The following is a 27815-nucleotide window of genomic DNA, read 5'->3' on the forward strand; positions in this document are numbered from 1 at the left end:
CCTGCTCCTCTGATGCTGCTTGGCCTGCTGTGTTCATCCAGCTCTACACCTTGTTATCTGAGGCAGAATGTCTGTCTGTTTCATTCCTGTCTCTAAGTCAGAAGATTGCATGTCCAAACCTTACTTGAGGCGCTTGAGCCCAAATTCCGTGCTGATGTTCTCCGTGCGATTATTGCTAGGAGCTATCCTTCCAATAAACCTCTGTCAGGTGGATCTTAAAAGAAAAAAATCCCACTGCCATTCTTTCGAAGAGGAACAGGGACGATCATCCTAATGTCCTGCCCTGATGTTTATCTCTCAATTGACAGCACTAAAACAGGTTATCTGGTCACTGTTGGGTGGGGAGATTTGCTGCTGCCTATCCGAGATTACAGCGATTCAGAAGCACTTCATTGGTTGGGAAATGTTTTCTGACATCCTGAGGTTGTGAATGGTGCTATATAAATGCAGGTTCTTCCTTGCCCTTGTGCCGAGAGCAGCAGCATCTTTGCAGACGAATAAGAGTCATCGAGTCATACAGCATGGAAACGGACCTTCTGGTCCAACCAGTCCATGCTGACCATGTTCCCAAACTAAACTAGTCCCACCTGCCTGCACTTGGCCTATATCCCTCCAAACCTTTCCTAATCATGAACTTATCCAAATGTCTTTTGAATGTTATAACTGTTCCTGCATCCACCACTTCCTTTGGAAGTTCATTCCACACAAGAACCACTCTGTGTTTTTAAAAACTAAAGTGCCCCTCATGTCTTTTTTTTTAAAATCTTTCTCCTCTCATCTTAAAATATGTCTCTTAGTTTTGAACACCCCCCCACCCCATGCAACTCACCAGTCAGCTCAGTATTCGCATTGTTGCTCTGTGTAGGATTGGTCTCCTCGTCTAAGGGAGGAACTAAATGCATTGGATGCAGTTCAGAGGTTTACCAGGTTAATTGCTGGAATGGGCAGGTTGTCTCAGGGGGAAAGGTTGGACAGACTGGGCTAGTGTCCACTGCAGCTTAGAAAAGTAAAGAAGTGACTTGATTTGAATAATGTAAGACCCTGGTGGTGTTTTCACAGCACAGATTTGGGAAGGACGTTTCCTCTTGTGGGACAATCCAGAATTAAGGGTCACTGTTCAATAATAAGGGGCCTTCTCGCCCTGTGTAGGACAGTAGAGTGATTGAGGGGGGTGGGGCAAAAGGTAGTTGGGGAAGATGGAAATGTGGAATGATCACAGCAGCCATGAATGTAGGAAGTTCAAGGGGCTGAATGGCCTACTGCTATCCCAAATGTGTATGTTTATACATTCTCCAAACAACACCCAGAAAGATTTCGTCCACATGAATGATGATGGTTGGATCTCTGGTCAGTGTTGCCCCATCATGTGGGCTGCTCAGGAGGAATCACTGCAAAGTCATTGAGATGTAAAGCCCTGGGCTTTGGAGGTGGTTTGTGGTGTCAATGCTGCAGCAGCTAATTCTGCTGTGAGTAAGCACAGGATGCATGCACTGTGCAGTCCACAATCTAAACCATGTGGTATGTTTCGTCCAGGCAATGAAGCTGGGAGGGGGGGTTGGTGGTTTGTAAATCAGATTTGAAATGCCGAGCCTCCACACCTTACTAATATTTGCATATCTCTGACCATCGATGAGAACTTCGGTTATGTACTGAAACTAGGGCTGTTATCTTTATAGCAAAGGGGGCCAGAGGAGATTGAATTACTCAGCAGAGGGCTGGAGGACAAGTTTCAGATAATTGATAAAAGAACCAGAGGAGGAGATGAGTAAATGTTTTTTTTTAAACTGAGTGAGTGATTGTGATCTGGAACACACTGACTGAAGGGGCAATGGAAACAGGTTGAATTTTTGCTTAATGATTCTCTCGCAGGACGTGAACCATCTAGCATTTCTTGCCCATCCCTAGCTGCCCCTTGAGAAGGTGGTGATGAGCTGGCCTCTTGAGCTACTGCCGTCCTCCTGCTGTGGGTTGACCCACAAAGCTATTAGGGAGGGAATTCCAGGATTTGGACCCAGTGACAGTGAAGGAACAGCGATACATTTCCAAGTCAGGATGATGAAAGACTTGGAAGGGGTGATGTTCCCATATGTCTGCTGCCCTTGCCCTTCTAGATGGAAGTGGTCGTGGGTTTGAAAGGTGCTGTGTGAGGATCTTTGGTGAATTTCTGCAGTGCATCTTGTAGATAGTACACACTGCTGCTACTGAGCGTCAGTGGTGGAGGCAGTGGGTACACGTGGATGTGGTGCCAATCAAGTGGCTGCTTTGTCCTGAATTGTGTCAAGCTTCTTGTGTTGTTGGAGCTGTACTTATCCAGGAAAGTGGGGAGTTTTCCATCACACTCCTGACTTGTGCCTTGTAGATGGTGGAAAGGCTTTGGGAAGTCAAGAAGTGAGTTACTCACTACAGTATTCCTCGCCTCTGACCTGCTCTTGTAGCGACTGTGTTTATGTGGTGAGTCCAGTTCAGCTTATGGTCAATGGTAATCCTTCCTTGATAATGGCGGGGGGTGGGATGGGGGGGCGGTGGTTTGGTGATGGTAACACCATTGAGTGTCAAGGAGTGATTGTGTCTTATTGGAGATGGTCCTTGCCTGGCACTGCATGGCCTGAATGTTATTTGCCACTTTTGTGGCAAATATGACCTCATTGTCACAGTGATTATTCCACACGTTGTAAATTCACTGCCTTCGTGTGAATCCGTTCTTTATGCAGTTTTAAAACTGCAATTTGTTGTGCGTCTGGCTGGCCCAGTCAGTACAGTTTGAGTTTCAGATCAGCCCATCCTGTTGAATGACAGAACAGCACTCCATGGGCCTCATGCCCACTCCTAATTTATATGTTTGATTCCCATGGAACCAGTGTAAGCAGGACGCGTCTAGTATCCAAGTGAGATTGCCATTGAGTAGTTGATGTGACGATGCAGGTTGAGGGAGGCTTGATAAGGTCCAGGGAAGAAACGATCACTCTTCCACCTACCCGCCCCCCCAATGACAACAAATGAAGGCAAAAAGAGTTGACACTGCAGAACATGGAGCAAATCTGGAGTTCTGGCCCAAGGTTACTCCAGCAGGAATCTCTCTGCTGGGTCAAGACTCCTTCTAACTCCAGAATTTCACTGTAACTTACGGTAAGGCCGTATAATAGTGGATCTTGAATTGGGGTCCGTAAAAACTTTACAAGGGCCCAGGTATCCAGCAGGTAAGCATGAGAGAGAGAGAAAGAGCCACAAAGTGGGGAAGAGAAAGGCGGAATGAAGTAGCTTTGTGTGAGAGGGTGGCACGGTGGCTCAGTGGGGCAGCACTGCTGTGTCACGGCGCCAGGGACCTGGGTTTGATTCCACCCTTGGGTGACTTTGTTTGTGTGGAGTTTGCACATTCTCCCTGTGTCTGCGTGGGTTTCCTCCGGGTGCTCTGGTTTCCTTCCACTGTCCAAAGATGTGCAGGTTAGATTGGCTGTTGGAAATTGCCAGTTGGGTTTCGGGATGCGCAGGATAGGTGAGTTAGCCATGGGAAATAGAGATAGGCTAGGGGTGTGGGTCTGGGTGGGATGCTCTTTCGAGGTTCGGTGTGAACTTGATGGGTTCTGCACTGTAGGGATTCTATGAAACTAATGGTAATTGGTATTAATCTATCACGAGCTGGTACCCCTTTATAAATACTTCGCCATCTTCCCAATGAATTCCACCTCGATTGTCATAGCTCTGTTTCTGCTGGGAGACCAGCTGCTTTGTGACGGTCCACATTCAATTAAGACCCATGGTCTGAGGGAATGCTGTTCTATCACTCCCTGGTCCACTCCGCTTCCGGCAATTTCTCTTAAGACAACACTCATGTCGATCCTTGTGACCGTGGGAAAGCTCTCACCTTTGACTTGCTTCTGCAGTGTTTCAATAATCTACATTCCCTGAGTGAGAAACTGAGCTGGGTTTGCACAGGTCTGTAAAATATTCTCTGAATTACACTTTCAAGTGTTGTCGTCATCATCATCATCATCATTCTTAGCAGTCGCTTGCAAGTGAGGCTACTTGGTAAGAGTATGGGACAGGAGGATGTGGTTTATGGGATGTTTTAATAGGTTTTTATTTCTTGAGCCAAATAGGAACCTGTTTTGTGCCAGTCAGACATCTAAATGTGGTGAGACTGCTGTGAATAGTGGTTAGATCATACAACGTAGGAGCAGAAGTAGGCTTTTCAGTTCTGCCATTCAATGAGATCATGGCTGATCTGATAACCCTCAACTCCACTTTCCTGCCTTTTCTCCATCACCCTTGAGTCCCCTACTGATGGCTACCTCAGCCCCAAATAGATGTGATCTTAGTATCATTTATGCTTATCTTTTGCCTCCAATGTTGCTCACATTGACTAGAATGTTAGTGACTGGGGGATTTTCTGTCTCTGGCTAGTCTCCTCATTATCTACTTTGGTGACATGTTCTTCAGGTTGCTATTCTAAATAATTAACTGCTTTTCTTAGAAAGGTTCTGCATAGAAATTTATAACTCATGAGTCTTGTACAGTGTAATGTAGATTGGGTGGTGGGACTGGTAATCAGCAATCATTTTTAAGTATGAGAACAGCTGACCTTTTTCTTTTAAGTACTGCATGCAGACAGATTCTTGAAAACTTAAGAGATATGAGTGGTGATGATCTTTAAATAGAGAGTCTACTTTGTGTGTGAACAGGATGTGGAGTCCCAAAAGGTTACTCGGATTGAATACTTGTCAGAAATTGTCAATTTCAGCATAAAACAATGTACGAGGAATTACACCGAGGAGAGACATGAAACACTTTGGGCTGCTCATAACTGAAGCAGAGAAGGTTTTAAGAGGAAGCTCACTAACTTTTTATTTTACAAATAGAGTAAATGGGGAAAGCTGATTCCACAACCAGAGAAAATGATGAGTAATTAGTAGCAATAACTTGTATTTAGATAACACCCTCTTATCCAATATCACCAGTAAAATGTCCCAAAAAGCATTATGGAACAAAAATTGACACAAGCTACTCAAGGAGGTATGAGAGCAGACGACCAAAAGGTTTGGTCAGGGGGGACAGTTCTTAAAGAGCATCTTTAAAGGGTCAGAAGGAGGTGAAGAGTTTTCAGCAGGGAATTTCAGGGCTTCAGACCCAGATAATTTAAGATCTGGCCACCGTTGTTAGGGATGTGCAAGAGGCCAGGATTGGAAGTATACTGACTACTGGGAGGGTTGTAGGCTGGGGGAGGCCGTGCCAAGGAAGTCTTTTTTTTTAAAACAACTGAGAATTTCAAATTTTGAGGTGTACGGCTCGAAAACAGACCCTTTGGTCCAACTCCTCCATGCTGACCAGATATCCTAAATTAATCTAGTCCCATTTGCCAGCATTTGGCCTGTATCCCTCTGAACCCTTCCTATTCATATACCCATCCAGATGCCTCATAAATATTGTAATTGTACCAGCCTCCACCACTTCCTCTGGCAGCTCATTCCATACACACACCACCCTCTGTGAAAAAAGGGACCCAAGGGACAACTTTTTAAATCTTTCCCTCTCACCTTAAACCATTGCCGTCTAGTTTTGGACTCCCCCCACCGTGGGGAAGAGACCTTGACTATTTAGCCTATCCATGACCTTCCTGAGTTTATAAACTTCTATAAGGTCACCCCTCGGCCTCCAACGCTCCAGAGAAAATAGTCCCAGCCTCTCCTTATGGCTTGAACCCTCCAATCCTGGCAACATCCTTCTAAATCTTTTCTGAACCCTTTTCAAATTTCACAACATCTTCCTTATGGCAGGGAGACCAGAATCGAATGAATTCCAGAAGTGGCCTAACCAATGTCCTGTACAGCTGCAACATGACCACCCAACTCCCATACTTCATGCTCTGACCAATAAAGGCAAGCATACCCAATACTTTCTTCACTATCCTGTCTACCTGCTGGATGTTAAAGGGACAGGGATTGGGTGACCAGGAAGTGGTCCAAGTTAGACCATGAGCAGTAAAGATCTGGGGGAAGGTGATGGTCTAGTGGTATTGTCAACTAGACTATTAACCCAGAGACCCAGATAATGTCCTGGGATCCTAGGTTCAACCCCACCATGGCAGATGGTTGAATTTTAATTCAATAAAAATCTGAGATTGAATCTAATGATGACTATGCAACTGTTGCCAATTGATGGGAAAACCTCTCTGGTTCACTAAATGTCCTTTAGGGAAGGAAACAGCCATCCTTACGTGGTCTGGCCTACCTGGTACTCCAGACCCACAGCAAAATGTAGTAGACTCACAACTGCAATCTGGCAATTAGGAATGGGGCGATAAATTCAGACTTGGCCAGTGAGGTCCATGTTCTTTTTGAAGAAACGCTTATGCAGCCATGAAGAACAGCAATATGCAACAGTTGAGTTTGGAGCTAACAGTGATGAAAAGTTTGAGGCAGAGTTGGAGTCAGGTCGTGTTGTTAAAATTCCAAGTTAGCTGCCTCTGTGAAGGAGAGGAGACAGTCAGAAACTGTGGTCAGCTTTAATCAGAAAGTGGAAGTTGTGAATAATCTGGTTCATTGTCCACGAAGGAGGCTGGAATAGAGTTGCTGGCTGGGTAACAGTTCAAAGTAGTCATTAAAGCAAAGGAAGAGAATGTTTTGGAGAATTATTTATTTTTATATTATATTAAAGTAGGGAACTGTTGGACATGTGCTGTACCAGAGGAGTTCAAGCAGAGTCCATTGTATCATTTTTTTTTTTTAAAGGAAAAGTGAGTGTTTGAAATGGGAAAAGCTGTAGGAATGTTAGAAGTGTGTAGGGTGGTGAGAATATCACTGTAGACAGTGGCTCCAACTGACTTCAATCATCTTGTTGTAAAAACAATGTAGTGTCAGGGACTCCCGTGTCTTTTTACTTTCTTGTAACTCAACATTGGCGGCAAGACCAGCCTAATTTGTCCTTGTCTAACTGCTCACTTCAGAGGGCTGTTAAGAGTTAACTACATTTCTGTGAATTTGGAGTCACGTGAAATGAAGCAAATGGGTGTTTAGTCCTGGTCATTGAGACTAGCTTTTAAGTCCAAGTGTTACCAGTGCTGTGGTGGGATTTGAAACTATCAACAGAGGACAAGCCTGGGTCTCCAGATTACTGATCCACTGTCATAACCACGCCTGCCACCATCTCCCCTATGTGACATCTAATTGTTTTTGTTACATTGGTGGCTTGGGCTGTTTTTTCTTTTTCCTAATGTCTCATTGTTCATCCTTCCTTCCTGGGATCAATTGATTTTTCTGGAATCTTCCTGTGTATTATTTGGCAGCCATGTTTCTGGCATCAAAACAATGACAATGCTTCAAAAGTACTTCACTGACAGCGAAGCATTTGCAGCTTGCGCAGATTGTGAAAGGCGCTGTGTAAATACAATTTTCACATCAGGATTTTAACCAGAGTTTTGTAGTTCTAGTAATCTTAGCTAAGTTGCTGTTAATAGAACAGGTACAGAAAAAGCACTGCTGCCTGAGAATACTTCACACCCTGAGTTTCACATCCTTTCTGCTGATTGCTTGGTTTATATTTAAATTGGAGAACTTTTACAATGACAAAGCTAAGTGCCTTTCATTGCTTAAGAGAAATGGTGTCCCCCTTCTGTTGATATAATGAGAAGGGTTAATATCTTTGGAATAGGAATCCAGAGAACATGAATTCCAAACCAATCCCAGCAGTTTGGGAATTTGAATTTATAGTTTAATAGACACTTTCCAGTCTGCGGGGGCAGGGGTCATTCAGCCCAGTGTGTCCGTGCTGGCTCTCTGTACAGCAATCCTGTCAGTCCCATTCCCCTAGTCTATCCTATCCAATGTCCTCTTGAACTAATTGATTGTATCTACTTCCTCTCCTTTCACAGGCTTAGAGTCCAAGCTCATTATCAGTCGTGGCATAAAACAAATTTCCTCACATTCCACCCTACAAATCTCCTTTGGAACCTCAAATCTGTGCCCTCTTGTCCTTTACCATCACCTGGGGAACAGCCTTCTTTCTCTACCTTCTTGTTTTCTCATACATCTCCTATCAGGTCTCCCGTTAATCTTTTTATGAACAATTGATCCCAACTCTTTCAACCTGAGCTAGAGCTCAAGTCTCTCATCCCTGGAACCGTTCTAGGAAATCTCCTCTATGCCCTCTCGAGGACCCTCGCATTCTCCCTAAACTGTGGTGTCCAGAAATCTGGATGCGAGAAACTGGTATTATTAAGACCATAACAAATAAGAATAGGCCATTGAGCCTATCGAGCCTGCTCCGCCATTCAATAGGATCATGACTGATCTGACATTCCTCACATTCACTTTCCTGTCCTTTCCCCTTGAATCCCCGACTGATCAAGAATCTAACTATCTCGGCCTTAAATATACAGAAGGACTCTGCCCCCCACATCTCTCTGTGGCATGGAGTTCGAAAGAGTCTCCACCCTCCGAAGAAATTCTCCTCCTCTCAGTCTTAAAATAGCTCTCCTTTATTCTGAGACTATGCCGTCTCTCCCATGAATGGAAACATCCTCCCAACATTTACTCTGTCAAACCCCTTAAGAATCCAATATGTTTCTCACTCTGCTCAACTCCAGTGAGTAGAGAGCCAAACTATATCGCCTTAGCTCATAAAGCAATCCCTTCATCCCAGGGATTCTCCTAGCGAACCTACCCTGAACTGCCTGTAATGAAATAATATCTTTCCTTTTAAAAAAAGAGGACCGAAACTGCTCCCAGTACTCCAAAGTGGTGTCACAAACACCTTGTCCAGTTGCAGTAAGACTTCCCTACGCTTATACTCCAACTCCCTTGAAATAAAGGCCAACATCCCATTAGCCTTCCTGATTCCTAGCTGCACCTGTGTGCTAGCTTTCTGTGTTTCCTGTACAAGTAACGCCCTCAAATTCCTTTTGTGTTATAGCTTTCTGCAGTTTTTTTTTGTTTCCATTTGAATATTATTTTGTTCTCCCATCCAAAATGAACAACTTCACATTTTCAATAAAAACCAAAAGAACTACAGATGCTGTAAATCAGGAACAAAAACAGAAGTTGCTGGAAAAGCTCAGCAGGTCTGGAGGCATCAGTGAAGGAAGAAAATCGAGTCAGCGTTTCTGAGGAAGGGTCACCGGACCCAAAAATTTAACTGAGTTTTGTTTTCTTTACAGATGCTGCCAGACCTGCAGAGCTTTTCCAGCGACTTCTGTTTTTGTTCCTAACTTCACATTTTGCCCATACTGAGTGTGGTCTGAAGCCATTGGTTTGCTGTAACAATTACAGCCCTAGCTTCATGAGAAGGCAAGCTGTCATTGTCCTGTGTGGTTTCCACATGATTGTGGCACATGCCAGTTTGAAGTGGCTGGCTGGTTGTTTCACTAGGGGAAGGGCAGAAGATGCCAACCACACCCATAACTTGAGAGAACAGAGCAATAAAATAATGCGGTTCAGATCTCCCTGCTGTTACAGTCGAGCCAACCAGAGGCACTCGTGTTATCAACAAGGTGATTGATGATAAACTGACTCGGTGTTTGTCTAATGCGTATCCTGTACAAGCAGACCATGACCTCACTGTGACCTCGCGTGGTGTTAGATGGCATTAATGAAGCACTTCCCTGCAGTCTCTTGGCACAGGTGCTGGGACTATTCTCTGGGCTCCATCTCCTTGCACATTTCACAGCTGCTCTAGCCTCGGTTCCCTCCTTCAGACCGTTTATGACATTATTCTGGGGCGGGTGCTTTGATGCCAAAGATCATGTTGTATTTGAGGAGGAAGATCAATCATTCCTTTCTTGGTTTTATGACTTTCGTAGTGACTCTCAGTGGCTTCCCTACCCTCCTGTAATCTTCCCGGTTTCGAAAGAAATTTGGATGGGAATGTGACTTGCACAACTACAGGGATAGAGTGGGGGATGGGATGATGGTATTGCTCTACAGAGAGCCAGCACAGACATTGTTGGGCTGAATAGCCTCCTTTGGACTGTGAAGTGTTTATTAATTTATACACTCCCATTTCCAAATTGCTGGGATTGGATTAGAATTCATGTTCTCTGGATTCCTAGTCCAAAGATATTAACCCTTCTCACTACATTGCAAGAAGGGAGACATCATTTCTACGTAAATTATGAAACGTACTCTGAGATCCTTGTATTCCTTTTTATTATTTCTTCATGTCATTAGATTCTAAGAGCAGGGAGGTCATGTTGGAGCTGTCTGGACTTCGGTTAGGCCGCAGCTAGAGCACTGTGTGCAGTTCTCGTCACCACACTATAGGAAGGATGAGATTGCAATGGAGGGGGTTCAGAGGAGATTCACCAGGATGGTGCCCGGGATGGAGCAGTTTAACAATGAAGAGAGGCTGGATAAGCTCAAGCTGTTTGCTTTGGAGCAGAGAAGGTTCAGTGGGTCCTGATCGAGTTGTACAAGATGGTGAGGGCATGGACACAGTGGTTAGAAAGCAGCTGTTCCCCTTAGTTAAAGGGTCAGTAACAAGGGGGCATAACCTGAAGGTGAAAGGCACAGGATTTGAGTGCAAAAACTCACCCAGAGGCTACTGGGGATCTGGAATGCACTGCCTGGGAGGGTAGTCGAGGGTTGGAAACTTCACAACCTTTTTTTAAAAAGTACCGGGATGAGCCCTCGAAATGCCACAACATTCAAGGCTATGGGCCAATGCTGGAAAGTGGGACTAGTGCAGATTTAGAATAGTTGTTTGTTGAGCAGACTCAATGGGCTGAAGGGCCTCTTCTGTACTGAATGATTTCTGTGTGGGCATCGCAGGCTGGACTAGAATTTCTTGCCCTTGAGAAGGCGGCGTTGAGCTGTCAATCCGAACCACTGCAGTCGGTGCGCTGTAGGGGCATCCACAATGCTATTAGGGAGTTCCAGAATTGACCCAAAGCCAGGAAAGGAACACTGGTACTGGTACAAGTAAAAACAGTGTGTGACTTGGGAATTTGCAGATGGTGGTGTCCCCATGTGTTTGCTTTCTTGTTCTGGCCGGTAGGGTCACAAGTTTGGATGGTGCTGTCTAAGGAGCCTTGATGAATTTCTGCAGTGCATCCTGTAGATGGTACACACACTGTTGTTAGTGTGGTAGAAGGAGTGAATGTTTGTGGATGTAGTGCCAAGTCAAAGAGGCTGCTTTTGTCCTGGATGGTGTCAAGCTTGTGTTGTTGGAGCTGCAACCATCCAGGCAAGTGGGGAGTATTCCATCACACTCCTGACTCGTGCTTTGTAGATGATGTTCAGGCTTTGAGGAGTCAGGAAGTGAGTTCCTCACCGCAGTATTCCTAGCTTCTGGATGCTCTTGTAGCCACTGTGTTTGTCTCCAGAACCATATGCATCTGAAGTTTCTTGCAATATTTTACAATGTTAACGGTGTTTATATAAATACAAGATTTTGTTGTTGTTTAAAGTAGAGTTCTGGCTGTTTGTGGTTGGTAAGTTTTTAAAAGCAATGGGACTGAGGGTGGCGTTCAGAGTGTGGAAGGATCAACACCAGAAGGAGGTTGAGGAGAGATTTTTACATAGTAAGTCGTTGCGATCCTCAACATGAACGCTGCCTGCAAGGACATTGGATACAGATTCAACAGGAACTTTGAGAAGTGAAGTGAGTAAATAATTACAGAGACTCAAAATTGCAAGGATAAAGAGAGAGCAGTGGAGTGGGACGAGGCTGACACAGTGGCTCAGTGGTTAGCACTGCTGCCTCACCGCACCAGGGACCTGGGTTCAATCCCACCCTTGCGCGACTGTCTGTGTGGAATTTGCACGTTTACCCTATGTCTGCGTGGGTTTCCTCCGGGTGCTCCGGTTTCCTCCCACAGTGCAAAGATGTGCAGGCTAGGTGGGTTAGCCATGGGAAATGGAGTTACAGAGAAAGGGTGGGGGATGGGTCTGGGTGGGATGTTCTTCTGAGATGCAGTATGGACTTATTGGGCCGAAGGGCCTGTTCCCACATTGTGGGGATTCTATGAAGTGCAACTTTCTCAGAGCTGGCATAGGCACGATGGGTCAGATCATGGTGTTTTCTGTGCTTCAGAGCATTTTTGTGAATTGTTTGGCTGTTTTAAATGCTGCCCTTCCATTTGTGAGGGTGGGGAGGGAAGGAGCATGGGTAGATCAGGGATAATTTTTCAATCATTGTTTGGAAAACAATAAAGAGCATCAGTTAGTAAGCTATGCTATGGTTTTACTGGCAGACTGTAATGATGTAATATGCTACACAGCCTGTGCATTTTCCACAACATAATCACCAGTTAATGTCACACACAGGCTGAAGGCTGGAATGCACTGGTACAGAGGGTGATGGAAGCAGGAAGAATTAGGTAATGTTTGACACCCAGGCCACAGACAGGAAGCGAGCAGGGCAGTGGAGTTGGTTTTGGATTGAAGAGGAAGCACCGTCACAATTGGCATTTGGTGTAAACTCCTCTGTTACAGGATGGATCTATATCAATAACTTCTCTAGGTGCTTCACAGAAACTACGACTAATGTGTGACACTGAGTCCCACAAGGAGATCTTAGGGCAGATGTCCAACAATTGATCAAAAAAAGAGAGATTTTAAAAGAGTGCCTTAATGGTGAAAAGGGCGATTAGAGAGGCAGAGAGCTATAGGGAGGGAAGTCCAGAGCTATGAGACCTGGGCAACAGAAGGCGCAGCTATTGAGAGTGGAGCAATTAAAATTGGGGGATGTTCGAGATTTGTAATTGCAAACACTTTCATAAACAGTCAGTAACTCCTTCTTGAACTAGACAATGGGAATTGCACTGAAACTTCCCAATCTTCAATACTGCAGCAAAGTAGTCCATTCAGCCTATTGTACCTGTACTAGCTCTCTGTGAAATAGCTACTCAGTCAGTCTTGCCCACTCCTGCCCTTTCACCTTTGCCTAGCCAAATTCAAATCTCATTTAAGTATTTATCCAGTTCCCTTCTGGATTAATGTTTCCACCTGCCCCTCGAGCTGCCTGTTCTGGTCGCGTTCCCTTCAGGTTTTAGCTGAGGCAGATGGCTTGAATCTTTCCAGCTTTGACCTAGTTTGTATTCCCTTGAATAGCCAAGATTTAAGGAAGGGCTGTCTTGTGGTGCAGTAGTAGTGTCCCTACCTCTGAGCCCGGAGGCCTGGGTTCAAGTCCCACCTGCTGCAGAGGTATGTCATAATCGGCCTGTTTGGGGATGTTGGGAAAATAGCTGAAAGATTAAGGGATGATCTGATTTTTGTGAATCTGATCAAAAGAGTCAGTAGGTGGCCCGAGGAAGAACAGGTTGTGGGGTAATAAATATAAAATTAAAGCCAGGCCATGCCAGGTGTCTCTGCCTTGGGCATGCGAATTTGGAACTTTCTCCTACATGCTGAGCCTGGGGCTTAACAGCTAATTTTCAAACTGACATTAATAGATTTTGCAAGGATCATTGAACCTTCGTTTTATTGGAGTTCAGATACAGATCGGTCAATATTTCATTGAATGGTGCATGAAGCCAGAGGGGCTGAATGGCCTTTTCCTATTTCTATAGGTGGATTACATTAGAGTGAGCATGAACCTTAGTCTTTTTCTGCCCTACTTATGAATTAAATTGGCAAGCATTTTATGCAAAGACTAACTCAGATAATTTAAATTTCATTTATTTGGCTTCATCTATTTAGGATGAAACCCATTAATAAAATTTCTACATAAATTATAGAGAACATTAAAATGCACAAACTGTTGATGATTTGAGTTGGAAAGTTAGAATTGTGTAGCATCAAAGGCCATTCAGCCCAGTGCATCTGTGGTGGCTTTTTGTGAATTCCTATGTTTGTGGCAGACTGTATTGTGTAATGATTGAACATCGGGAATGAAGCTAGTGTTAGGATAGGTGACTGAAAGCTTGGCCAAAGAGCAGCTTTTAAACAGCTGTGTGAAGGAGGGAGGGAATGGTTGCTGGAGTTCCAGAGCTTAGGACCGAGTGGCACGTTGGTTAGTGTTCCTGCCTCAAAGCCAGATGCTCTGGCACCAGGACCACTGCAGGGCTCACTCGCCATGTTTTGTGAACCTGATCAAACTGGTTAGTGATCACTGGGCAGATCTTTCTAACCTGGGTGGCACTAAGAGTCTCCTGGTGCCAAACAAGCTCCCCTCTCGGCCACTCGCCATTCTGACTTGGAAATATATTGCTGTTCCTTTGCTGTCGTTGGGTCAAAATCCTGGAATTCCCTCCCTAAGGGCATTGTGGATCTATCTACAGCACATGGACTGCAGCGGTTCAAGAAGGCAGCTCACCACCACATTCTCAAGGGCAGGTAGTGATGTGTAATAAATGCTGGCCCAGCCAGCAATGCCCATGTCTCGTGAGTAAATTATTTAAAAAAAAGAAAACCAAGGGCTTGAGTTTGTGATCAGCAATGCCCTCTTGGGCTATGGTACCTGGCTGGGGAGAGAAATGGAGCTGAGCTTTCCTTCACTTTGCAGTGGGACCATTCTGTATGGCTGGGATGTTAGTTTGGATGCCTGGGTCTTCAGTTGTATCACTGGAGTGTCTGTCCCCAGAGTCTTTGCTGTATCCAAGGCAGTCTGCCAGCGCTGTAACAATTTGTAGATACATAACCCGGAGGAAAGTGTTCCTAATGCTTCAATTGAGAGACAAAAGTCCAGTCCCACAGTCTAAGATTAGCTGAACCGTTATGGACTGCCAGAGATTTCACTATAACTCCTTTAAATAGAAAGGCTGCCAGATGGAGTTGGGCTGAGGTGGGGGTGGGGAAGAGGTTTAGTTCACTCTGGTGAAGAGTGATGCTGCTAACTTGCTCCAAGTTAGCGTTTCTGTCAGGTTTGGGAGAAATGACAGAATCCAGCTCACTCCTGTGTCTGTACCTCATTTTGTTCTGTCAATGTATAAAGTGAGAAATAACAGCATAAGATGTAGGAGCAGAAGTAGGCCATTCAGCCCGTCGAATCTGTTCTGCCATTTAATGAGATTGTGTTGATCTGATAATCCTCAACCCCACTTTCCTGCCTTTCCCCATATCGCTTGATTCCCTTTGTGATTTTAAAGTCTGTGTCTATCTCATCCCCAAACAATAGTTTATATTGGACATGATCCTGCAATTTCCTCAAATAATCCTCAAATAACGAAGGATGAGAGGTGACTTGATAGAGGTGTACAAAACATTCAGAGGTATAGATAGTGGACTGCCAGAGACTTGTCCTAGGGTGGAGGTAGCTATTATAAGGGGGCATAGTTTTAAAGTGAGTGGAGGTCGAAAAAGGGGGGACGTGAGAGGTAGGTTCTTTACTCAGAGTGGTAGGGGCATGGAATGCATTGCCGGAGAGGGTAATGGAGTCAGCCTCATTAAGGGCTTTTAAGCGGCTATTAGATAGGCATATGGATGATAGTATAAGGTAGGGGTGGAGATTAGATAGATTTAGGATTAGGGTAGAAGTTCGGCACAACATTTGTGGGCCAAAGGGCCTGTACTGTGCTGTACTGTTCTATGTTCTATGTATAATCCCTCTGTCCCCTTAATGATTAGAAACCTGTCTATCTCGGCCTTGAATGTTCTTATTGGCCCTGCCTTAATAACCTCCAGTGGCAAAGAATTCCACAGATTCTCTGTGCTCCGAGAGAAGAAATTCTTCCTCATCTGTTTTTAAATGGGTGACCCTGATTCTGAGATTCTACCCTAGATTCTCCCACAGGTGAGCTGTTTCATGAATGTATTTGAGGAAAGCATGAGATTGGTTCACAGTTCCTCTGTTAGAGGGTTCAATCTGAAGTTCCATCTTCATGTCAATTGTGTGATTGAAATATCAGCCACTGCGCCAGTCTGAGAGTCTTGTTTATCATTGCCCCATGAGGTGAATTTTTATTTCCCTGTGTTTTTGTATTTCATCCCTTTCAGAGAGGCTTAGTCTAATTTGACCAACACCTGCTTTTTCCCTCAAACAAAAATGTAAGTCGCCATTGCCTCAATCCCACAGTAACCCATTTGATCAGCAGACACCATCTTCACAAGCTATTGCTGTTTATTGATCGATCGGATTCCAGTCTGTCTGGTGCTCCTATAAGAATGAAGAACATGGTGATTTTTCACTCAGGGCCAAGGCCTACACTCTTTTAACAACCAAATAATGGAATACTTGGTGTGAGCCTCCAACTGATCGGACGGTATTGTGTTGGAGCTGGGTGGTGTTTCCTAGGTTGGGGTGGTGAGAGGTACAGAGGCCAAAACTATCATCTGTTCTTTTTTTTTCTTAAAAAAAAAAGTTGAAGTCACTTCAAATACTCTGCCAGTTTTTTTTTTAGTTTCTGCTGTTTTTAGTCCTGTCTCACACCCACCCACACCAAGTTTCTGGACTGTGGCCTGATGTTGCTGCTTTTTGTGATCTCTCTCTCTCTCTGGTGGGAAATGGGTGTGCGTATTTTTTTTGTTTTGTTTGAAGCAGGATGGGGTGGGAGGGCTGATGTTGTGGGCCGAGGTGAGAATCTGGCAGGGTGGAGGCACGGACCAGCAAAGAGAGGGTTGGCACTCCCACATTTGTGGCAGAATAATGCATGTTGTAGCTATTTGTTTTCAATCAATCATGGGAAGCGGGCATTGCTGACTGGACCAACATTTATTGCCCATCCCTAGTTGCCCCTTGAAGGTGGTGAGCTGCAATCCACCTTCAAGTAAAATATTGCTGCTCCTGTCACACACTCTAAGGTGATGTGGACTGAGGGATAAATATTGGCTAGGTCCCCCTACCCACTTCCTGCTGGGAAATATCCCCTGCTTCTCTTCAGAATAATGCCATGGGATCTTTAACATCCACCTGAGAGGTTAGTGGGACCTCCATTATATGTTTATATTCCTGACCGTGCAAGCTAGTACCTCTGAAGTGCAGCTTGAATCTTAATCCTTCTGACTGCACGGGCAAGAATAGACCTAACTAAGGGGAAGGTTGAGATAACACCGTGTGGAGCTGGGGGAGCACAGTGGGCCAGGCAGCATCAGAGGAACAGGAAAGCTGACGTTGTCTCTTTGCAAGAGGTCTGCATTTTAAAATCACAATACCAAGGTCATAGAATCAGAGCATCCCTACAGTGAGGAAAGAGGCCATTCAACCTATCAAATCTGCACTGACCCTCTGAAGAGCATCCCACACAGAGCCCGCCGCCCCTCTCCATCCCCCAACTCCATAATCTCTGTAACCCTGCACTTCCCCATGGCCAATCCACTCTAACCTGCACATCTTTGGACTGTGGGAAGACACTGGTGCCCCTGGAGGAAACCCACACAGACACGGGGGGAGAATGGCGACTGTCTGTCTGTGTGGACTTTGCACAGAAGATGGAATTGAACCCGGGTCCCTAACCACTGAGCCACCCTGCCACCCTAAGGTGCCTGACGAAGTGAATGAAATTATCACAGTAGTTACTGTACTCGGTAAAGGTGACTCTCAGAGCTGGGAGGGATTGAGTTCATGAACTAACCTGGTAACCCTGGAAAATAGCCTTGCAGGGAGTCTAGCACCACAACATATGGTTGATCTCCAACAAAGAGCAAGTGCAGCATAAAGTCTATCTGCACAAACTAAACACTGACTTTAGTCACAGCACTGGGTTGGTTAGCTCAGTTGGCTAAACTGTAGTTTAGATTGTCAATGATGCAACTTCAGCCTCTAACCTGGCTCTACTGGGTTGTGGAGGCGTGATCCTTGCTGTGTGTTTGATGGCAGAGTGGTACCTTTCAAATTATAGAACCACTTGTCCATTGCCTATTGTTCTGGGACAATGTCCAGCAATTGCAATGTAAAAACATCTTTATATACCACAGAAGAAAGCACATACAAAACTGTAGGTTAATAGCTGTGAAGCTTTTTCAGTCTATCCTAAGCATGTAAAGGGTGCTATGTAAATGCGCAATCTTTAACAAATTAGGGAGCTGTGTACTAGCTTGCAAAGTATACATATTGTGCCAAGATCAATCATTCTTCACCTGCAAAATTTAATCTGAAGGCATCTGTTTCCTGTTTTTTGAAGTTGCGTGGAGGCTGTCAGTGTATTTTGTTTTGTTGTTGTAATCTAGTACAGCAAACCTGAGTGAGTTTTTCAGTCGGGTGTGTTACATGTTTGCTCAAGAAGAAAACGAAAGTGGCAGAATTAAGGCCATTGCCACAGTTCTATCGAAGAATGGAGCTCTGATTTTTTTTTTGGGGTGGGGAAAAATACTCTGCCCAATTCTACCAGGACATGGGGAAATCAGCTGTTCATCCACAACATCTTTCTTTTGCAATTGATAGATCGTCGACCCAAATGTTACATGGACTGCCCTGCTCTGCGTCCACATCCTGACTTCCTGAGATATTCCTGCTAAAATTACCAGGAATTAAACGGCGTGAGTCAGGGCAGAATGCTCGGAGTTTAGAAAGTTGTGGGTTCAAGGCCCACTCCAGTAATATTTGGGCACAATAATTCGCCAGTGCAATGCTGAGGGAACACTGCACTGTCAGAGGCACTGTCCTCTGGATGAACTGTTAAGCCGAAATCCTGTCCTTAGATCCTTTTCAAACAAAAAAAAAATGCCACTCTTTCAAAGAGCTTGTGTGAGATCTTGCTATGCATAAATGAGCTGCTCTGTATCCTGGATTATAACAGACAATGTTTCACTGGGTATAAGATACTTTGCAATGCCCTGATTCTCTTTAAAAGACATATCATAGACAACATGAGTCTTATTTTAAGAGGCAATTAGGCCTGTGTGGAACCTGGATCCTGAAGGACAGGCGATTATAGCCTGAAGGATATTAATGAGGAATGTTGGGATTTTGCAACAAAAGAATCTGACCACTTTACGGTCACTTTTACTGAGACCAGGTCTTTATTTCTGATTTATCTTTAAACTTAGCTCGCAAGAATGTGAGCTCAGTTAGGTCACATTGCTAATCCGGGCCTGGAGTTTTCCGAGCAAGAACATTAACATTAACAAAATAATGTTAGCTCATTTGTTTTGGGCTTCTCCTCCATGGAAATGCCTCGATCAATCAAAAGCCTGCTTGGCAGCCAGTCAACACTCTCCTCTCATCATTGATTTTTTTCCCCTTGACTCGGTATTCTTGCAAAGTGTCCTGATGAGGGCCATGTAAATATTCCACAAAATGTGTCCTTTTCTTTTTCTCCAGCAAAGTGTCAGTCACCAGATAATCTGTTTTCAGTGACGTTGGTTGAGGGCTACATCTTCTGTAAGATGTTGGGGGGGGGGTAGAAACTCGCTGCCTTTGGAAATAGTCCCACAGGATCTTTTGGGATTAGAACATAGAACATAGAACAGTACAGGCCCTTCGGCCCACAATGTTGTGCCGAACTTTTACCCTGAACCTAAGTTCTATCTAACCTCCACCCCTACCTTTATACTATCATCCATATGCCTATCTAATAGCTGCTTAAATGCCCCTAATGAGGCCGATTCCACTACCCTCTCTGGCAATGCATTCCACGCCCCGACCACTCTCTGAGTAAAGAACCTACCTCTGACGTCTCCCCTATTATCTACCTCCACTCAGTTTAAAACTATGCTCCCTCGTAATAGCTACCTCCACCCTAGGAAAAAGTCTCTGGCTGTCTACTCCATCTATACCTCTGATCGTTTAGTACACCTCTATCAAGTCACCTCTCATCCTTCATCGTTGTAAAGAGAAAAGCCCTAGCTCTCTCAACCTTTCCTCGTAAACCTTCCCTCCATTCCAGGCAAACTCCTAGTAAATCTCCTCTGCACCTTTTTCAACGCTTCCACATCTTTCCTGTAATGAGGCGACCAGAACTGGACACAATACTCCAGATGTGGCCGAACCAGGCTTTTGTATAGCTGGAGCATAACTTCACGGATTTTGAACTCAATCCCTCTATTAACGAAAGCTAACACCTTATGATTGTGCAGATTCATGTCATGTGCGGATTTTAAGACAAAAAATGGCAAAGAATCCATTAGCGGTCCCTTTCTTTTGGTTTTGTTTCATAATAACACAAGTTCACACCAGTTAGAAATCTTGAAGTGGAAACTGAAACTGATGGAAACACTCTCAGGCAGTAGCAACAGAGAAGGAAACTGTAACATTTTGGCTCAAAGATTCAGTTACAGAAGGAAAATGTTGCAGATTATTTAGTTTTTAGATTTTTCATTGTTCTGGCAGAATCGGGGAGTTTTTAAAAATCTGAGCGCAACTCTCTACATCTGTGGTGGTGCTCTGAATTCTGAAGCTTTCATTTTTAAAACAAATAATTTTTAATAAAACATCATTGGCACTTGCATCCAAGTCGATTGGGACCATAGTCAAGATGAATGAATAAACCACGTGATTTTAATAAGCTTTTTCGAGATTCACTGCTTGTGTAGCTCAGTATGACATTATCAATAATTAGTTTTTATTAATTAAACCGGGTAAGTAGATGCTTTAGGAATAACAGTTATCAAATCTTCCAAAGCCAGACCTTTGATTTGTTTTGTATGTAGTCACAGGGTGTGCCAGGATTGTTCATCTTTTTTTAGAATGCTGTCTGTTTGTCATGGCCAGTCTCTGTTGGCTAAGATCCTGCAAACAGTGAAAGGATATATAAATCTGTGGGTTAGGGGCAGAAGATTGACCAGAGGAATTCCCTACTGTTCAGACAATGATGGGATTATCAGCCTCCACCTTTGGGTTTGTTTGACTCCCAGCATCTCCACCAGCGAGATTAAATGTAGAATATCCATTGAAGCCTCAGTTAGGGGCATCTACTCAGTAGAGGTGACATTTGATTTGGATCAGCTGTGATTTTGTTGAATGGAGGAGCAGGCTCGAAGGGCCAAGTGGCCTATTCTTATTCTTATCAGTGAATCAGAAGGTACAAACATGAGAATGTTCTCCCTGAGCTAAATCTGAGAGTATGATTTCTATCTCCAGCTTGAGTTCTAAACAACTTGACACTTGCTTGAAGCAGAAGCCTGTTGCATCATTGGTTAATTCCTGTCTGTCTCCTTTTTCAGTTGCATGTCTGTGATAAACCAATCCGTTCTCCTTGAGCAGAGATTGGTAGGAAGCCATTTTGCTTGATGGTGTTTTTCTCCATTCTCTCTTCTGGCAGGTTACCATGGCAATGATTGGAGACTCCACGGCATCTTTTGCGATGAGTAATCACACAAGGGAGAGAGTAACTGTGGCTAAACTGACACTGGAAAATTTCTACAGTAACCTGATTGCACAGCACGAAGAGAGAGAAATGAGGTAACCTTCTGCTTTTTAATCTCTGTCGGGTGTTTGTTTGGCCCCTCACTCCTGTTCCTTCAGATCGTTACTAACCTGCACTGTTTCTGATTTTCGTTATTCTTTCTTGGGACCTGGACAACGCCAGCATTTGGTGCCAGCCATCCTTTTCCCTGGAACTGCTCAGCTCTCCAGGCCATTTTCACTGGCTACCTTTGGCTTGCTAGTGCCATTTCAGAGTGCAGTGAGCCTGGAGTAGGCTCACTAGGTTTAAAAAAACGGCAGAATTCCTCCCTTTTAACGAACCAGGCAGGATTTTACAACAAAATCATGGCATTGTTACATTGCAGAAGGAGGCCATTTGGCCCATCGTGCTTGCTCCAGTTCTGTCACCTGAGTGCCAATCTCCCATTTTTTTCCTCCATTCCCAGGGCACCATTTCGATCTGAATAATCATCCAGTGCCCATTTTGAATGGCTCATTTGAACCTGCCTCCATCGCATTTCCAGGCCTTGCATTCCTGTATGACAATGTTTGTTTTTTTTCTAATGTCACCCTTGCTTCATTTGCAATGCACTTTAAGTCTATGCCTTCCCCAATTTTTTTTTTTTTAAATGAGCAGGAACAGCTTCTCCTTACCTACTCTATCCAGCCCGCTCATGATATTGAAAACCTCTATTGTCTTTCCTCTTGGTGGCCTTCTCTACAAGAATCCCAGTTTCTTCAACCTGTCCTCATCACCGATGTTTCTCATTCCTGGACCCATTCTTGTAACTAAAAATCAATAATAGTTTCATATGGGAACAGGAGTAGGCCTTTCAGCCCTTGAGCCTGTTCCACTATTCAATGAGATCATGGCTGATCTGTGGCCTAACTACATAGGCCCTACTTTTGGCCCAGATCCCTTAATACCATTTTGCTTAACAAAAATCTATCTAAATCAGAATTAAAATTAACAACTGATCCAGCATCCACTGCCATTTATGGAAGAGAGTTCAAAACCTGTCCCTCCCTCTGTACATATTTTTACATACCTAACATCTCTCCTGGATGGTCTAATTCCCTAGGTCACTATTACCAAGGCTAGCTTTCAGTTCCTGATTTGTTAATTCAATTTTGTTTCCACCGGTTGCTGAGGCGGGATTCAAACTCTCATCCCCAGATCATTATTAGTCCAGGAACATTATCACTTGCCCTCTCTTCCTGTGACCCCTTTTTTTTGTTTTTTATTTGTTGAATTTGCACTATTCCCGTTGATACACTTTACCAAACAAAGATTGGATCTTGTGGGCTGCATCGCACCTTTTTGGATGGAGAGATTTCCAGACAGCCAATGGCCTTAGTGTATACAACTGCTTCCCGTGATCACTCTTAAACACAACAATTTATACAACAGGCAAAAAGGTGCTGAGCAGTTGGCAAGTCAACTCTGATTGGCCAACGTGTTGCTATGTAGAAAACTCCCCTGTTCCGTAAATTGTTCTGATTATATGATAAGTGGGAGAGGGTCAAAATTTCAAATATTCACAACAACTTAACACTGCAGGGAAGAAAGATACTGACTGGTTTACAGGTTTTTGCAGTAACATTATTATTGTGATTGTAATGTGCTATTCTTGCATTGGTCCTGATGAGTACAAGACCAAGACCAAAACCTTCAACCACAGGCCTCCCCTCTGCCATGCACTTTCAACTGTTTTACCTTTTTTAATGCATTCTGTCCTATTTTGTTGTCCATTCTGTAGTTTGTAATATCTTGATGTCCCCACCCATCACCATTGCTCCCATCACCGTTCTCACAATCGCACTGCCATCATCATCATCATCATCATCATCACCATCACCATGGTCACTATTGTCATGGTCACCATCACCATCACCGCCGCTTCCGCCATCACTGCCATCACTGCCAGCACTGTGCGTGGCTTTGTGCAATGGACATATGGAGTAGACCAATGCCATTGGCAGGTAAATTTTAAGGCCGGTGGCTTAAGCTGAGGATGAGCCAATTTTAGCCTGGAGGTGCCTCAGTGAATGTCTCTTCGCAGTAATCGGGTCTCAGACATGTGCAGAAACTCATTGTCCTGCGTTATCCAACTCCACTCCAAGCTGAGAAGCTGGTTCCAGTTTGCGACAAGACCAGTGTGGAGCTGGAGGAACATGCTTTGTGCACAGCCTGCAGCCCCTACCTCATAACAGGAGGTGGTCATTCAGCCCCTTGAACCTGCTCCACCATTTGGATGGGTCAGTACTTGAAATTCATTTTACCCGAGTTTTTTTAATTAATCCACAAGCTGTGGGCATCACTGGCTGGGCAGCATTTATTGCCCTTCCCTACTTGCCGTTGAGAAGGTGGTAGTGAGCTACTTTCTTCAACCACTGCAGTCCATGTAGGGTAGGGGCACCCACAATGCTGTTGGGATGCAAGTCCCGGATTTTGACCCAGTGACACTTGCTCCATAATGTTTCATACCTTTACCTAACAAAAAAAAGTGGAACTCAAACTTAGGCACTGATTCCAACTGGAGCTACAGCTTTCCACTATCCTTCCTGACTTCCCTTCTGGAAGGCCTAATGCTAATTTTATGCCTCCTTGTTCTTGATATTTTTCTCCACCAGACAGAACGATTTCTTCTATGCAATCGTCCTAATCGCTGTAGAGTGGTATTCCACCAATTGGAAAGAGGGGGAACACTTAAAGAATGCCCACCCCCTCCCATCACCAACTCGTCTTCCCCGAAGGAGGGGTCAGCTAGTCGTGCAGTTGTAATGTCACTGGACTCGTAATCTGGCCCCCCAGGTTAATGCTCTGGGAATGTGAGTTCAAATCTCGTCCCAAAAAAAAAGCCAGTCTAATAATAGCCATGAAACCATTGCTGAATGCAGTTTTAAAAACCCTCCGCTTCGTTAATGTCCTTTAAGGAAGGAAATCTGTCACCTGCCATTTAAGGAGAAATGATGGCCTAGAGGTATTATTGCTGGACTGTTAATCCAGGGACCCAGATAATGTTCTGGGGGCCTGGGTTCGAATCCCGCCACAGCAGATGGTGGAATTTGAATTCAATAAAATATCTAGAACTAAGAGCCTAACAATGACTGTGAATCGTTATTGATTGTCGGGAAAAACCCATCCGGAAAACTAATGTCCTCCTGGTGAAGGAGACTGCCATCCTTACCTGGTCTGGCCTTCAAACCCAAAACAATGTGCCTGACTCTTAGCTGCCCTCTGGGCAATCGGGGATGGGCAATAAATGCTGCCGAGCCAGCAACGCCCGACGCTGCCCTCTTGTGAATGAATTTTAAAAAAATCCTTGTGACTCCAGACTCTCAGTAATGTGGCTGATTCTTAACTGCCCTGAGGGTAGTTAGGGATGGGCAATAAATGCTGGCCTAGCCAGTGACACCCCTTCTCCTCACCAACCCCCCCCCCCCCATGTCCTGTAAATGAATTTTTGAAAAAGTGTGTTGCTCGAGAGTAAAAAGCTCTGATCTCGGCAACGAGAACTGAAGGTGGTTGAAGACATTTGTTGCTTCCCCAGTGGCTGGGACTGTGAATGTTTCAGTAGGGATGAATCCCAGCGTTTCGGGAGATTTATGCTCCTCCGATTTTTCTAAATAAGCCAGATATCAGTAGCCTGAAGCCACTGGGTTGCCCAGATATCAAGTTACCATTGTGTTTGATATCTTCATTTGGTTCAGTAATTAGCTCCCTGTCCTCTCTTTCCCCTCTGCCCTTATTTCATGGAGTTTTGAGTTTACGTACCCAGCTGTGCCTTGGGCAGAAGCTCTTGTGTTGGCGCTCCCTGGGCAGCACTGAGGGAGAGCTGCTCCCTCAGGAGGGTGATCACTTTGAGATGAGACATTAAATCGAGACCCTGTGGATATCGTAGATCCCATTGCATCACATCAAGTCCTGGGAAGTCTTTCTGAACCACTTTGATCAATATTTGTCCCTCCACCAAAAACAGATTATCTGGTCATGTGTCAGCATTGATGTGGGATCTTGCTGTGCACAACAAGTCTTCCTACAGAACTGACTGAACCTGACAAGCCTGTCAAGTTGATTTGTTTGTGAAGTATTTTAGGATGTCCTACTTCAGCGCAACTCTTCCTTGTCTCCTTTTTTTTCCCCTCTTTTTGTTTCTTTGCACACTTCCTTGCTCTGTCTTTGTACTTCCCTGCAGTCTTTCACTTCCCTGTGAATATGCTGTGTTTGGATATTCTCCACTGATGTTATTCTCAAGTTCTTTATGACTGGGTGGATCTCAAACAGATAGTTAGTTAGTATCGAGGTGTGCGTGTGTGTGTGTGTCCCTATCTAATCGCCTGTGGTTTGACTCATTTTGAGGAACAGGAAGATGAATGTACCCAGGGGAGCAGACGTTAGAGAGGGACCTCTAGCCTGAGGTTTTTAGTTGATGTTAATGACGGTTTGAGGTTTGGAGTGTTTCTTCAGTGCTGGTTGTTTACCATGTACTGAGATACAAATGCAGCTTCCGTCTTGTCCAAAGCAGCTTTACTGTCAACAAGGCACAAGTCAGGAGTGTGATGGAGTACTCCCCACTTGCCTGGATGAGTGCAGCCCCAACAACACTCAAGAAGCTTGACACCATCCAGGACAAAGCAGCCGCTTGATTGGCACTACATCCACAAGCATCCACTCCCTCCACCACCAACGCTCAGTAGCAGCAGTGTGTACTATCTACAAGATGCACTGCAGAAATTCACCAAAGATCCTCAGACACCACCTTCCAAACCCATGATCACTTCCATCTAGAAGGACAAGGGCAGCAGAGACCTGGGAACACCACCCCCTGCAAATTCCCCTCCAAGTCCTTCACTATCCTGACTTGGAAATATATTGACATTCCTTCACTGTCACTGTGTCAAAATCCTGGAATTCCCTCCCTAAAGGCATTTTGAGTTTACCTAATAGCCACCTTCTGGAGGGGAGTTCGAGATGGCCATTTACTGCTGGCCCAGCCAGGGACCCCCACATCTCACTAAACAAATATTCGAAACCACTGCATACCTAATGTGTCCAGCCTGTCCCTATCCTCAGGAACCCCTGCTGTTACACAGTCTCCTTGCAGACACTGAAAACTGGAATCAAACCTAAAGAAGATTCCAGCCTTTGCAAATGACTGGTTAGTTGCATGAGAAACCAAATCCTGAAATGAAAATGGGGAAAAGAGTGCTGAGGTAGTGACTGAGGAGAGAGAGAGACACAATTGATAGTTTTGGCCAATGACCTTCCAGAGAACTGGAAAACATTAAAAATGTTTTAAACACATTCAGGGACAGGGGCCTCGTAGAGAACAAATGAAGCATGTGTGTGAAAGGGGTGGGGTGGGGTGGAGGTGAGGAAAGAGTTTAAAAGCTAAAAGGGCATGAGGACTCCAAGTTGCAATTTTACTCTCAAACTGTTACCTTTTTGTCTGTTGTTGTCTGTCACTCTTATCCACTGTGAGCCTGATAGCTCAAGGTGTCAAACTTACCTCACCAGGCAAGTTGGTATTGGCTAGGTACCTGTGCATTTAAACAACACTGTTAGGATTTGGGATGATTAATCAAACGGTGTTATTCAAGGCTGACTGTGTAACTGGCGCTAATAATGTTGTGGGTTCATATCCCACTCCAGGGATTTGAACTCTCAGTCCAGGCTGACCCTTCACTGCCACACTGAGCGATTGCTGTGCTCTCAGATGTACCTCCTCTCGGGAGAGACATTAAACTGTGCCCACCTGGGTGGGTGGAAAAGACTGCACCACAGTATAACATGTGTTTCTCCAACACGAGTTGGCTATTTGTAGGACCTGAACTCTCCCTGTATTGGCTATAACGAGACTCCAGTCCCATTAGTCTAAATGGCGCGGCTATTATGTGATTTTTCTTATAACCCGAAATCGCATGAGAACGGAAGTACCGCATTGCATCAGAACTGACTGTGGTTTGGAGGGAGTTAACTCCAAAGTTCTGGAATTCTGTCCCATAAGCCACCTCCACTTTTCTCTAGCAGACTTGCCTCATTTAAGATATGTTGAAGAGGTAGCTCTTTGACCAAGGTTGTCATTATCTTCCTCATTATCACCTTGTGTAGTTCACTGTCTGATTTTTTTTTTTGTCTTCTGAATGATGTTGGGCGTGGCAGATTAGTATATTTGATCTTTCATAGATGATAGGAATGGGAGTAGGCCATTTAGCCCCTCAAGGCTGCTTTGCCATTCAATATGATCATGGCTGATCATCCAGCTCAATATCCTAATCCCACCCTTCCTGTATACCCTTTTAGCCACAAGAGCTTTCCATAGGCTCACCACCCTCTGGGTGAAGCCATTTCCCCTCATCTCACTCCAAAAAGATTTCCCCTTTATCCTTAAACTAAACTATGACCCCTGATTCTGGAGTCCACCATGGTCAGGAATGCCCTTACTGTGTTTACCCTATCTAGTTCAGATCGAATTTTACAGGTTTAAGATTCCCACCTCATTCTTCTAAACTCCAATGACTACAGCCCTAACTGATCCAGTCTCTCTTCATACATCTGTCCTGCCATCCTAGAACTCCATCTGGTAAACTTTTGTTGCACTCTCTCTCCATCGCCATAACATCCTTCCTCAGATAAGGAGACT

At 44.6% G+C, this 27815-nt stretch overlaps 1 protein-coding gene across 4 annotated transcripts in view; it reads left to right on the forward strand.

Moving 5' to 3' along the window:
• Positions 1 to 27815, forward strand: part of LOC109933610 (serine/threonine-protein kinase 38-like) — a 98472-nt gene that overhangs the window by 46988 nt on the left and 23669 nt on the right. For all 4 annotated transcript variants that reach the window (XM_048607729.1, XM_048607728.1, XM_048607727.1 and 1 more), the window contains one exon: positions 21065 to 21204. In XM_048607729.1, the coding sequence (XP_048463686.1) occupies positions 21065 to 21204 (140 nt within the window). The remainder of the gene's footprint in view (positions 1 to 21064; positions 21205 to 27815) is intronic.

This window comes from Rhincodon typus, chromosome 18 (assembly GCF_021869965.1).
Source record: "Rhincodon typus isolate 14 chromosome 18, sRhiTyp1.1, whole genome shotgun sequence".
Lineage (NCBI taxonomy): Eukaryota > Metazoa > Chordata > Chondrichthyes > Orectolobiformes > Rhincodontidae > Rhincodon > Rhincodon typus.